Source organism: Mycteria americana, chromosome 9, assembly GCF_035582795.1.
Source record: "Mycteria americana isolate JAX WOST 10 ecotype Jacksonville Zoo and Gardens chromosome 9, USCA_MyAme_1.0, whole genome shotgun sequence".
Lineage (NCBI taxonomy): Eukaryota > Metazoa > Chordata > Aves > Ciconiiformes > Ciconiidae > Mycteria > Mycteria americana.
This window is the reverse complement of record NC_134373.1, coordinates 3,353,303-3,366,940: the sequence shown is the minus strand read 5'-3', so window position 1 is coordinate 3,366,940 and position 13,638 is coordinate 3,353,303. Positions and strand designations below refer to the sequence as shown.

Genomic DNA, 13,638 nt, shown 5'->3' with positions numbered 1-13,638 from the left:
AGCACAAGGCTGATGGGGAGCGGCTGAGGGACCTGGGGTTGTTTAGCCTGGAGAAAAGGAGGCTGAGGGGAGACCTTATCGCTCTCTACAACTACCTGAAAGGAGGCTGTAGAGAGGTGGGGTCGGTCTCTTCTCCCAGGTAACAAGAGAAAGGACAAGAGGAAATGGTCTCAAGTTGCACCAGGGGAGGTTTAGACTGGATATTAGGGAATTTTTCTTCACCGAGAGGGTTATCAAGCATTGGAACAGGCTGCCCAGGGAAGTGGTTGAGTCCCCATCCCTGGAGGTATTTAAAGGTCGTTTGGATGAGGTGCTTAGGGACATGGTGTAGTGGTGGTCTTGGTGGTGTTAGGTTTACGGTTGGACTCGATGATCTTAAAGGTCTTTTCCAACCTATACGATTCTGTGATTCTGTAATCCAGGTTTGGCTTTGCAGTGCTCTAAGCAGTGCCCTATTTGTACAGGTGCGAGTAAGGCATTGATACTACGCAGAGCTACCTTTATGAAAAGATGCAGCCTTTACTACATACATATTCTATCAATATTACCTATTTCTGTGTAATGTTACAGCTCAAGTTACGTTTTGAGTTTTTCAAGATGTTTTTTTATGTACAACACTGACGTAAGCATTTGGATTATACCACATTTTGCAGATGAAGTCAGGCTCAGTATTCTTGCAGACTCAGCAAGTCCCGATAATTACACCGTATCCTTGACATTAGGCTGGTGAGCTCTTACAGCCAACATATTTGCACGCATTCTCTTGTCCTCTCACAGTGGTTTCATATGCAAAAAACTCTTTGAGATAGTTACTCAAGATACATACTGCTTTGGAGTAGTTCTTCTTTTTGGTCCTCTCATTCTCTAATCCAGCCTGCAGTGAGATTAAGAATGCAGGATGAAAAGATCAATGAGTTTATGCGCACCCATCCATAGCCAGGCATGCATATCAACATGCAAAAACATCAGTCCAGTTTTCCTCCAGCTCTACACAACACGGCTCAGTAAACACACATGAAAAAAAAAAATCAAATCGCAAAGTCAAATGACCAGTTATTAAAGAATATTGTTAAAAGTGATGATAATGCTGTTAAATTTAGTAGCCACAGTTAAAATCATTCACGCTTGCTGGGTTAAGTCAATTAAAAGAGCTACCAGCTGTCTATACTTACTACATCGATACATCCATGCAAAATCCAAATGTGTTTGAACTATTTCTGTATATAGGTCACTCAGATACATTGCATTCCTGATTTGAAATAGTGCAGGGAACGAAGGAGAGTGAAAAAGCTAGAGAGTCTGTAAAGCTGCTCTCCGCAGTTTGATTTCTGCGGAAACCGAGACACCTCTATTTCAACACAGTGCTGCCACAAGACAGCACTGCTGACAGTATGAGGAAGTTTTTTAGACTGAGCTTAAACTCCCAACCTTCATTCTCCCTTCCACACCCCTTCTGTTCTTCCGAAGTTTTTTAAACTGAGCTTAAACTCCCAACCCTCATTCTCCCTTCCACACCCCTTCTGTTCTTCCGAAGTTTTTTAAACTGAGCTTAAACTCCCAACCCTCATTCTCCCTTCCACACCCCTTCTGTTCTTCCAAAGTTTTTTAAACTGAGCTTAAACTCCCAACCCTCATTCTCCCTTCCACACCCTTTCTGTTCTTCCAAGAGTCAGCTTTATCTCAATGTGTTCAATGCAAATACTTGCTCTCGTCTTCTTACTACCTTCAGAGTTTGATTTTATCCTCCAAAGCAAAGGTAACAGCTCGATACACAAGCTGCAGCTTTGGTAGGCAGTGTATTTGTCCTGTCACCTTTGCTAGATCTATTCAGAGTGAGTTTGTGAGAGTTTTATTCCTTTCCAGATTTATGCTGAAATAAAACCAGACATACCTGGTCAAACGATGGACAGACTGTAACAGAGAAAGTCTGTTAGGAGAAATAAAAGCTATTCTGCTCTGTCCTATGATAACTACTGAACTAGACCTAGGTTAGCACTCTCTAATCATTCAGCGCTTTTCATCTGAACTGCGTCACATAGTAGGTAAGTAAAGTAGCATCTTTACATCACAGACCACAAACTGCCTCAGGATCGTTTCAGATCATCCCTTATCTCAGATCAACTATCACAATTGATGTTAGCTGCTTCTTCATGATTAGTTTTTAACACACGCTGCAACTTGCAGACTATTCTCACCACTGGGTAGGTGCTGGCATATTCCAAATGAGACTGTCAAGGCATGAGAGGAAACAAAAATCAGAATACAAAGGAAAACACTGAAGCTAGTTATGGCAATCAAAAGACCCCCCCAAAACAAAACAAAAACAAACAGGCACAGAGATGTAAATCCCACCTAAAGAACTTTGATAACGCAGGACTTCTTGCACAAAGCCAGGAGCTAGGAACTTTGTCGAGCAAACAAAACAAGGAAAATGCACAAACTCCATCACGAGTGATTAGTAACACAACAATAGTTCATGCTGGATGGTCTCAGATTAGAAGCCAGCTGAGAAGTGGGAGAACAGGGACACTTGCAGTAGAAAAGAAACTGAAGAGAGGCTTGAATGTCTCAACAAACACGGTAACAAGCTCAGTAACAAGGACGATGTTACTGAGCTTCCCTAGGAAAAACTGCGTGATAAAGAGCCAAGCTTGCGGAACTTCTGAAACAAGAGAGGCAGGAGACTTTGATGGGTTCAGGATGAACCACAGAAAAGCTAAACATGCCCTTTGATCGCAGCTAAACGTCTGCCTGCAGAAGGCAGAGATATCCTCAAGCTACCATTATATCAACACACTAGGCCACTGTTTACAGTATAGTCAAGCTATGGAGCTTAAATCAATTTGCTAGCCTGGTCTAATCAGCATCTCAGGTGGTTTTGCAGTCCATGCTCCAACCATCCAGGCCAGCTCCCCAAAAGCTAGCTCAGCAGATCTCTGGTGCCTGCAGTTCAGACATCCACTTAGAAAATATTCCAGGAGAAAATCCAGAGTAAACCCCACACAGATTAGTAGGGTGGTAAAGTTTTAGGGAGAAATACATTTTGATATTGGCTCATTTCATTGAAAACCTCCTGTACAGAAAAGAAGCATACCTTCAAAAAGCAACCCCTAACACCATCAGCCCCTCACAGTGCAATGAGCCCGAGTGCCAAAGATGCAAGATCAATTTTCAGAAAATGCAAGTCTTGTAGACCAATTACAATGGCATCCTGCAACTATGGAAGGAGCCTTCAAATATCCAAAAAAAGAGGAACATTCAGAATTCTCTGACTACTTTTATAAACCCTTTGTGGATGCAAGGCAATATTTTTTGGTGCTTTCTTCATGCTAAAATAGTTCAGAAGCCAAACTGAACTATAGTTCTCAGATGTAATTTTTTTAGGTTGGTCACTGTTAGGGGTTTTTTTTTTTGTTTTTTTTGGTTCTTTTACTTTGTTGTTTTGAAGATACACACAGCAAGAGCCAAACCTTCACAAATAGTTTGACTGCATCCTCTCTGGCTATTAAAAGCATCTACTATAAACCCACACTAGGAAAATGATCAATGTCTGTTCTATCAATTAATTGTGAATAAAACAACTAAAAGATGTGTAAGGGTAAGTTTCAGTTCAGACTAGCAAACATTTACTTTTTTCTGCAATCCCAGTGACACTCGAATCAGGGAAGGAACCTCTGTCAAAACGCTTTTCCTGTGCATGCCCAAGCGTCAGCTTGCATAAGAATATTCACCGAGGACAGGGGGTGTCTGTGCAACATCACTAGAAATACCAGAGTGAAAAGCTTCAACCAGATCCTTCTGTCAGAAAAGGAGATTCTTTGCAAAAATATTAGGTATTTATGGGCCATCCCGTAAACCAGCTGGAGACCGCTGCTCACCAGACCAGCGGTGGTTATCGCAGCCTGAAGGCATGCTGGCAGCCCAGAGACTGGCTGCTCCGGGGGAAAAAAAGGTCAGAAAAGCTTCTTCTCAAGGGATGGTGGGGAGAAAGAATGCAAGGCTTCTGTTGTTCAAATATATAACAATAAAACACAGGATCGTATTACAAAAACACATCAAAAAGGATCAGTAGTGGATTTCCATGAACAAAAGGTATTTCAGATGGACAGGGCTCCCGCTATAAATACAGTGCCAGTGTACTTGCGTCTTCCCATATCAAGGGACACACAGTTATAGTCATGGCTGAACAACCTGTTTGTATCGTAATCACCTTCTAAATAGAAAGAATTGACATTTCAACTGATCTAGAGATTTTTTCCCCCTCCAAAAAACACTTCCATAAACATGTCCAAATTTAACTCTAAGTAAAATAAACATCAGTTTTCACATTCAGCCGTGAAGATAAGCTTTTCTTCATTGAATCTTTGGAGTTTTAACACATCTTCTAGCTTGGAAAAGCAACTGAATAAGTTTGCAGTCTTAAAGATTTTAACAGCATTTCATAAGCAGTAAGAAGGATTCCACTAAAAAGGGAACAAGGCAACACTTAAAATTAAGTACATCTTATGCTATCTTACAATGAACTCCATTAGGAATCATTGAGCAGGCTCTGCAGTAGTAATATTTTTTTTTTTTTTTTTTTTACTCTTCCAGAACTCTTTTAGAGGCATATGAGGTGTTTCACTCAATCCTGTTCTTTGGGGGATACTTTGTCAGGAAAAATGGTAGTTCTAGCCTAGATAATTAGCAGCAAGATTTTTAAGGAGAAAAAAAATAATAATTTTATGACAGGAAATCTCCAAAGAAGCCAGAAACCAAGGATTACAAATAAAGATCCTGCTATGAATGATACAGGTCTTGCTTCTTCTATAAAAATACAACTGATCATCCAGCTTAACCACGTAACCAGCACTACCAATAAGCTAGAAGAACAAATTATTCTCCAACACAACTGTTTTAGGCACAAATGACTCCATAACATAAACTAGTCACAGCTGATTCAGGTTCAGGATTGCCGAGAGCTTCCTCCATAGTGCTGTTACGGATTGTTTCAGTTTTGTGGTTAGCTGAATGCTTCTCCATAGGTCTCAGAAGCAGTGAGCTCTGATCGTCTTCTGAAGACTATCAACGCATGCAGAGACAATAGCGTTAGCTGTTCACGACTACTAAATTGCTTAAACTGTCTTCACAATTACAAGAGCTGGTTCTGTCTATGCTAGAATGGAGTTAAGATTTGTACACGTGTATTATCTAGAAAAATACTGTATGGATATTTTGAGGAAAAAACGGTGTGAACTTTTCCTATAGATGAGCACTGGTGCACTCCAGCACTCCGTGCTCTGCTAATCCCTCCCTCCACAAAACTGAAGTCTGCAGATGAATTTCAAATATTTCTAAAGCAGTTTTGAGGAGAGCGTTCACCTGCAATTCCAAAGCGCTTAAGATTTATTTCTGCTGATAATTTGCTTTTGCTTTCCTGAGCTAATAAACATTGATCATGGAGTAAGCTAGCACCTCCTCTTCCCAAATTCTCAGTATCAGTAACGAAACATGGAAGTTTACAAGGTGCATGCAAGAAATAGCTGCCTATACCAATGTTTTGGCTAAGTACTTCCTGCAACAGTAACAGTGAACAGCTTTTACCAGAAAGGTTTCTATAGAGTCTTGCACGTTGCGCTGGTGTTCCTGCACAGCACATACAAATCTGACAGTTCCCCCAGTTGAAAGAATTATTGACCTACATGTACTCAAAAAACCCCTCATATGCCTTGAACATGGAACATGTCAAGACCTTGGAAGGATGATATTGTCAGAGAACTTGTGCTGGTTTTGGCTGGGATAGAGTTAATTTTCTTCATAGTAGCTAGTATGGGGCTACGTTTTGGATTTGTGCTGAAAACAGTGTTGATAACACAGGGATGCTTTAGTTGTTGCTGCACTGGTCAAGGACTTTTCAGCTCCCCATGCTCTGCCAGGTGCAGAAGAAGCTGGGAGGGGGCACAGCCAGGACAGCTGATCCCAACTGCCCAAAGGGCTATTCCATACCATATGGCATCATGCTCAGTATATAAAGCTGGGGAAGAAGAAGGAAGGGGGGGGGCGGGGGGGGGGGCGTTCAAAGTGATGGTGTTTGTCTTCCCAAGTAACTGTTACATGTGATGGAGCCCTGCTCTCCTGGAGATGGCTGAACACCTGCCTGACCATGGGAAGCAGTGAAGGAATTCCTTGCTTTGCTTTACTTGTGTGCAGCTTTTGCTTTACCTGTTAAACTGTCTTTACCTCAACCCACGAGTTTTCTCACTTTTCCTCTTCCGGTTCTCTCCCCCATCCCACCGGTGGGGAGTAAGCAAGCAGCTGTGTGGGGCTTGGTTGCCGGCTGGGGTTAAGCCACGACAGTACTATAACCACTCTGGTGGTACAGAGGGACAGCAACATCCGTACACACACATGCACACTTAAATTGTACAGTTTACCAACCCTCAGGCTTCCACGGCTACCCACTGACATGCGCTCATCTTCATCCGAAGCCTATCAAAAGAAAGTATAAAGACAAGAAAACAATGAAAAGAACACAAGTAACAGGCAGTGAGGTAAATGCTGATGGCTTTGATGGAACAGAAGGAAAGAAAAGACATACAAAATAAATGTCTTTTTTAAAGAATCACATTAAAACTATAAGCAGAAAGTCAATGAAATCATACCCTGCCCAAGAAACACTGTCAAGCATTTTACTACAGGATGAATGACAAGCTTGCTCAGGTGTTCCCTGCTCTACGCTCTTGGCCCACAGTCTGAATAAATGAACATTAAACGCTCCAAGCAGGTTATTTCCCCACCTTCCACCCCTGCCCCCCTTTATTCTAGCACATTTGCAAAAGCTCCCCGGAGCGACTGGGGAGAGGGCAGAGAAGTCAGGAAGTGGCTTTGGGGTTTCCACTTGCCTGGGGTGGGGGGAACTTGTTGTGTTTTTTCTTTTAAAAAGGAACTGCCTTATACATGTCCGTTTTCTTAATTTGAAATGTCTAGCTAAGAAGAAAAAGCAAAAGTAGATACTAACCGAGGCATTTCTTCGGGCTCTACGGGAATAACGCTCACTGTCTTCCTACCAAGGCAGCACAGAAAAAAAACAGAGAGTGAAGTGTTGAAAGGACAGATACACACAACAGAGTGCTTTCAGAAAGCCACAGTGAACTTCAGCAATGTTTAGGAGTCAGTAAGGTTAAACCAAATAACAGAAGGTGACACCTTGTCAAGTCAGAAAAACCCTTTTTCCCTCATTTGTGACCACAACTTTCTTCCCCTCCGTTTTATTCTGCTACACACTTTTATTACTTTTGCAGAAAACTGTATGCAGTCACACCTTTATCTCAAAACATTCTTTCAAGTGCATCTCTCTGCATCTGGGAATCTGTATACTTACAGTGCTTTTGTAATTAAGCTTTCCAGTTTGCAGTCCTTCAAAATAAATCTCAAAAATCTTCTATTTGAAATAATGTGGCAGGGCAATGGTCTCTCTCTAGTGAGTATCCCAGAGGGGCACAGCCTGGCCCCTTCTTCCAGACCAGAAGCATCTGTGCTCTGCTTACAGCCTCTGCGACACACAGCACCCACTGCCTTTTGCAGCCCAAAGGCTGCGTTAATGCTAGAAATGCTGTAGGATGCATTACGTTTCAACAACCTGATTTTACATGGAAATTAGAAACAGTGATAGAAAACAAGAAAAAAAAAGTTTCAACATTGTAGTTAATGGTTCTCACAGGTGAACTGATTTCTAAGCAAGGGAATTGCTAGTAAGGTGGAGCTAAGCTCACCAAGCAACGATTTGAAGAGACTTAATGGTTTATCCGTGAGATTGGAGCATCTTGGGTAGATGGTTGGTCCATATGGCAGCAGGCTTTCAAGAAGGCATAGAGAAACCAGCATTTATGCCGATTAATTATCAAGGGTCAAGGAAGTCAGGGAGTTTGAAAAGTTATCTTCCATACTGGAAGCCAGCTGTTTGGTTTTTGCCTTTTTCAGTGTGTGCTACTCAGCTTGTAGGGCAAGGCCACGAACAACAGTTTTCACCTGGCATCACTGGTAAGTTTATGAAATCACTTATGTTTGAAAGACATTGGAAGCTAATGCCTTCCAGCCCTTTAGCAACTTCTTCATCTTATATTACGGGTGTTAAAACAGTCAGACGTTGCTAATGGCCGAGTCCATATCTGGTATCAACTTCACTGGCTTAACAAATAGTAAAATCCAGGACGTTGCTTTATCGGAAAAAGCAAGCATTGCCATAGTAGCAGTAATAATGCATCCGAACAGTGCCCCTGGACCAGTAAGTACAAAAGTAACTGAAGAAGCATGGATAAAACTTGCCCAAAATTTAACTGAAGACAGATTTGAGAAGACTCAAATTGTAACAAAATCCGCAAGAAGTAAAATGAGTACATATATTCCTTGTATCACAAGTGGCTTTAATGGGTCTATATGCTAAGCTAATCTTCAAGTGACAGGGTGGAGACAGAGGTCTGTAAAAAGAGATGGCTCTAACCAAACCCTTGACAGGTTTAAGCTGATCATAAGTCACATTTCAGGTATTGATGCGGACTGCAAAGAATCCTTGTGTTGAGTGGAATTCACGTTTCCAATACATGAAAATACCTACTTTGTGGGATTTCAAACTCTATGAACTATACAAAGCTTCAACATGTAAAAGTTGTTCAGCTACGTTGATCAAGGCCTACCATCCATTGCTCGATGTCTCCCCATTTAGTATCCAGACCATAATATTTCTACAGACAGAAAAGGGAAAAAACAGAATTTAGATGAGAAAGGCAAACACAGAACATTGAGACATGCATTGCCAGGTTTCAGCCAAGCCACACAGCCACACGCACACAAACATGCCAGGGAAAAGCCACGCCAAGTGCCACCAGAGCCCTCTGCAGCACGTGCCCAGGAAAAGCTGCCCAGCAAGCGGAAAGGGGTATTTGGGGTACGGCCAGGGTACTCGACAGCTTCTTCTTTCTCAGCAGTGCAAAAAACCAGTGCTATGGGACAGGAGCAAGGAGCGTAATGAGTCTTGAATTCCTGACCCATTTAAGTCAAGTCTCATTACAAGGCATCTGAACGCAGAACACTTTCAGGATGAAAAATGCTGTCAAATCATGTTTACCGTATAGATTTGTCAAACCAGGAAGACAAGTTGAATACAATACAACTAATCCCCGTGCATTCTTATTCGCTGTATTCAGAACTCCCCAGAGCTTCTTTTCAGAGCACAAGGCTTTACGCCTACACTTCAAACCATCTTGACAGTGGTGGTATCACCAGCAAGGATAGAAGAGGACATGCTTCACCAATACAGGCAAGACTGGAAAGCTCTCTGCATTTCAGCACCAAATGCCATGTGCTTTCCTAGTAGACTGCCTCTTCTGAACCGTTTCTCAGTTCATAATTTCTTTGCACAACATTGGGAACTTCCCAATGAACTTGCATTTCCACCAGACAGCAAATTTTTCAAAGATCCGCAAGTTTAGTTTCCTCCCAAAACACACGCTTCAAATCTAGTCTCAGGAAGTTTGCATTTATGATGGTGACCATAACATTCCTGGGTGAAGAAAAATCACGGGCCTAAAGCACAGTAATCAGCAAACATAAATCCTGCTTAAGGAAGCGTAATATGTATTTTAGAAAAGTTTAGATTATGTGCTTTGAGGTTCGTGTATTTGTGGAAAAAACAAGCCTGTATTTGCCAGCTTTCCTAGAGGCTTGAGGAGGCAGGAGTTTAGACAATCAAAACCTTACGTAATGATAAAAAAAAATAATCAGAAAGCTGTTCTGTATTACACTCTGCATTTAACACTCACTCAATGGTATTAATATAATTTTACTTTCACCCTTAAAAACCTCATTCACTATTTATTAATAAACCAGAACAAATAGCTGTGTGTTCTTTGATACTGTTACCAGTTTATTCCCACTTTAGAGTTCTTCCTCATTAAACAACAAAATTATTTTCATGTTAAGGTCATCTTCATTTTCATCTTAACAGCTCTGGAGAAAAGAAAGTCTGTAATGAAGTAGAATAGGCAGCGGGGTGCTCAATTACACATCCTGGGTAGCCCAAACTGCACAAGGACCTTTAAATGCTGCCAGTTTTGGGGTCAAACTGGGAAAAGGCAGGAGCTCACAGCAATCCCATTTATTAGGAAAAATATTAGAAAGTAAGTTTTTAGGCCAGTAATTTGAAAACAGGAAATAACTTCACTGCATTGCAGATTTAAATAGGATGCAAACATCTCTCCGAAACAAGGAAAAGGGAGAACAGTTCGACAAGCTCTTTAACCACATCCCTATGAGAACAGGGTAGTATTCCCCTCCGCTCTCCCTGCAAAGCACCTCAGTGTGCGCTCAGATACATCTAATACCCCTGTACAATGCCTAGCCAAATTGCACAAAGTGAAATTTCTCCTAAATTAAGAGTGCACGACATGAACCACTGTTTCTTCAAGCATTACACACTTCCTCACGAGTGCTCAGACTAGTTACTTCCAGGCAGAAGTGTAACATACACAACAGCCTGTTATAAAATTAAGTTTTGTGTACATCACATCCTGAAAGTGACCCCTGAGAATTGTATGAACTCCAGCTGGTCAGGATTGCGTACACGATCAGAACCTACAGATTATATGCTTTGTAGTAAATCAGGTCAGGTAAAGCCTTATTAGAGACTTTCTTTCCCCCAAGAGATGTATGACATCTTCTAACACGAGAAATCAATTTAGAAAAAACAGTATGAAAATGGAGAATCCTCTTCTCACAATTAGGAAGGATCCATAAACATGCTACTAATTTCTGTAAGGTCTGCTGCTTCCTTTTCCTGCCTTCTGTTCTCCTTACTTTCTGACATAGGCTCCTGAATTCAGTTGTGCAAAGGCAGATGAGGAAATACCCCTTACAAGACTTGTTATGTCACAAGTTAAATTCCACTTACAGTCTTTTCCTCCACCACTTAAAATTACATAGCTACATGCTTAATATCCCCTACAAAAAAACGTTAATGAATAGCTTTGCCTTGAGACTATTTTTAAATTATAATCTTTTAAACTGCACGTCTCATGGTGGACTGAAGTGGCAGCATTTGAAGTCTCAGGTATTTTACCCCCACTGACAATTCCCATTTCTTTCTCTAAACCAACTGTTCTGTTCTGCCCTGAGGGGCCTGGTTTGAATGGCCTCATGGGTTAAGGGAAGAAATTGTGCTTATCCATTCATTTGGTCTTTAGTTGGAGGCCTTTGCCAGACTCAAGTTCCCTTCTACCCTGAAAAGTGATATTACAATTAAATTATTAATGACATTAATACCATTGAGAGAGAATTCCAGATCAGATTTGCTCACTAAGTGACAGTGAAACTGCTAGACTTGCAAACTCGCTACAGGATGTTGTGAGGCTAACCCACTTATCTTCTCATCCATGTCAGGACACCAACAGTAAACAACCTCCTTGTCTCCCATGAGGCTGCATATGTACCAGAAGATTAAATTAGTTCCTATAAAGGAGATTGATAACGAGCCTGTTGATCCATGGGCAGATGTTAATTTGAGCCACTCAGTACATAGTCAACTCCACAAATAAAAACAAGAGCAAGATATATTTGTCGTCAAATTAATGCGGTCAGGATTAAATACCAGAGCACATGATTTGAGTAGCTATCTTCATATACATATGCACTTAAAGAGGAAAACAGCATTTCCAAGAAGCACACGCACTGCTGGGTCAAGCGAGTGAAACATGCAGTTAAGGCTGCTGGAGTGCCGGAACAAAAACAAACAGGCTGTGGTTTTAGGACACATTTATCATTCAGCAAGCAATAAAAATATCTCAGGAAAAAAAAGAAATATTCAATAAGGTAGAAAATGGCAGGCTTGAAGAAAGATATGCTTTCTCCTTCCCTGCAAAATCTCTTTGGAGCTATTTCTCTATGTAAGTACCACACAGTCCACATGCTGGAAGTATACAACAGCCAAGTATGGTAACACAAAACCCAAAGCTCTATTGTGACATAGCAAGTGACCCCAGTCATAGCTATTATAATTATCATTATCTTTGCCATCATTTGGAACTGTGAGAAGGAAATGGGGAGGAGGGAAGAGATCATGACTTTAAACTGAGGTGAGAGAGGATTAAATAATATAAAAGCATTTACAATGCTTAGGTCACATTGGAAGAAAGGCTATACGGTTTATTTACCGAAAGATTTCAAATTCAAACACAGCATCCTTGATTTACTTCAGGGACTTTTTGCAAAGTCATCTGAAAGTCATTCTTCCTGTTGGCACCTGTTAGATGCTTGCCCAGCCTGACATATTTTCAGCAATACACCTGCCCTTCAACACACAAATGTCTGTACGGTTCTTGGTGACACGTGGAGCCACCACACTCTCTTACGATGGCTGCTTTGCCAAATTACTCTTCCGCTCATTGCTTATTCTTTGCCAAACAGCCCGTAGAAAAAATTGTATTAAGTGCCTGACCAGACACATTTTACACGGGTCATCTTCCCCCACTCCCCTTTATTATCCACCCCACAAGACTATGGGAGGGAAGGAGAGAATGGCATGGAAATACAAAGCCTGCTGTGCATCTCCCATTCTTAAGAGGTTTTTCTGAAATGCTAGCAAGACTCATAATGTGGGAACACACACATGCAAACAAGAATGAAGGAGAGCAAGCCCTACCTTCTGAACTTGATAGATCTAGGGGAAAAGAAAAAGGAAAGAAATAAGGAAACAAAAGCTAGCATGAATGAATAAACAGCAATGCAATGTTCCATAGCTCATTCTAAAGGGAAAAAAAAAAGTCATATACAGCAAAACACGAATACAAAAAAGTGCACATTGAAGCCCTGTAGAGTTAGGTAGAATGAAAGCAGCGTTTACATTCTAGGCCTCCTCCGTGTGCCCAGCTAAAATACAGCATTCCTGTTTTCATACCCGCCAGGCTCTCGGAGGCACATGCAACATTTGCTCCCTAGACTTTGCACCTGACCAGAGCCTAACCCCGCTGTGAGCTTAGCACCTCTCACTTTTTTAACCCCCGTCCTTCAAAGTAATGGATGCCCAGAGATTCACCTAGGATGACAGTTCTGCATCTACCATCCCAGTAAAAGCAAACAGCGTTTACTACAGAAAAGCTGTTCTTCTCTTAAGGACAAATTTTGTCCTTAACCGATTAAGCATAGTTACAAAAGTATCAATGCTATACATCTTTCACCTGCGCACACAGCACAGTGTCAGCTTGTTAAAAGCCTTTGAAAATTTCTTGCACATATATTGCGGTCATTGGAGGATCTCTGCAGGTTGCTTTTTCAATTTTTAAATGTTTCCATGGAGCCTCACACTATTTGCAGGCCCTAATAAATGCACTGCTGACTCTACAAAGTTGTTCCATAGTCTTGAATCATTTTAATAATACACAAAAGCACTACAGCCACTGTAATACATCTGAGTTTTGTTTAAGTGGAGAACTGCCCTTGACTGATCAGCTTTGTAAATTCACATGAAAACAGAAAACATGCATTTCTAAAACAAGAAACTCTTCTTGTTCAAAAACACCTAACTGGCTAGACAAATCCAGAAGGAAACTGCAGCTTCATTCTCCCCGCTTCTCTGCTGAACACTTAGCTTTGTATCTGTAGGAAACGTAT

General features: G+C 41.3%; 1 protein-coding gene across 16 annotated transcripts in view; it reads right to left on the bottom strand.

Moving 5' to 3' along the window:
• LRRFIP1 (LRR binding FLII interacting protein 1) overlaps positions 1–13,638 on the bottom strand; it is a 120,374-nt gene that overhangs the window by 47,755 nt on the left and 58,981 nt on the right. For 13 of the 16 annotated variants that reach the window (XM_075512131.1, XM_075512133.1, XM_075512132.1 and 10 more), the window contains exons 3-8: positions 12,671–12,688; positions 8,673–8,720; positions 6,998–7,042; positions 6,418–6,468; positions 2,196–2,228; positions 827–874 (exon numbers count right to left, since the gene is read on the bottom strand). The exons of 2 other annotated variants lie outside the window; for them this stretch is intronic. In XM_075512131.1, the coding sequence (XP_075368246.1) occupies positions 827–874; positions 2,196–2,228; positions 6,418–6,468; positions 6,998–7,042; positions 8,673–8,720; positions 12,671–12,688 (243 nt within the window). The remainder of the gene's footprint in view (positions 1–826; positions 875–2,195; positions 2,229–6,417; positions 6,469–6,997; positions 7,043–8,672; positions 8,721–12,670; positions 12,689–13,638) is intronic. One more of the 16 variants, XM_075512120.1, reaches the window with a different exon arrangement.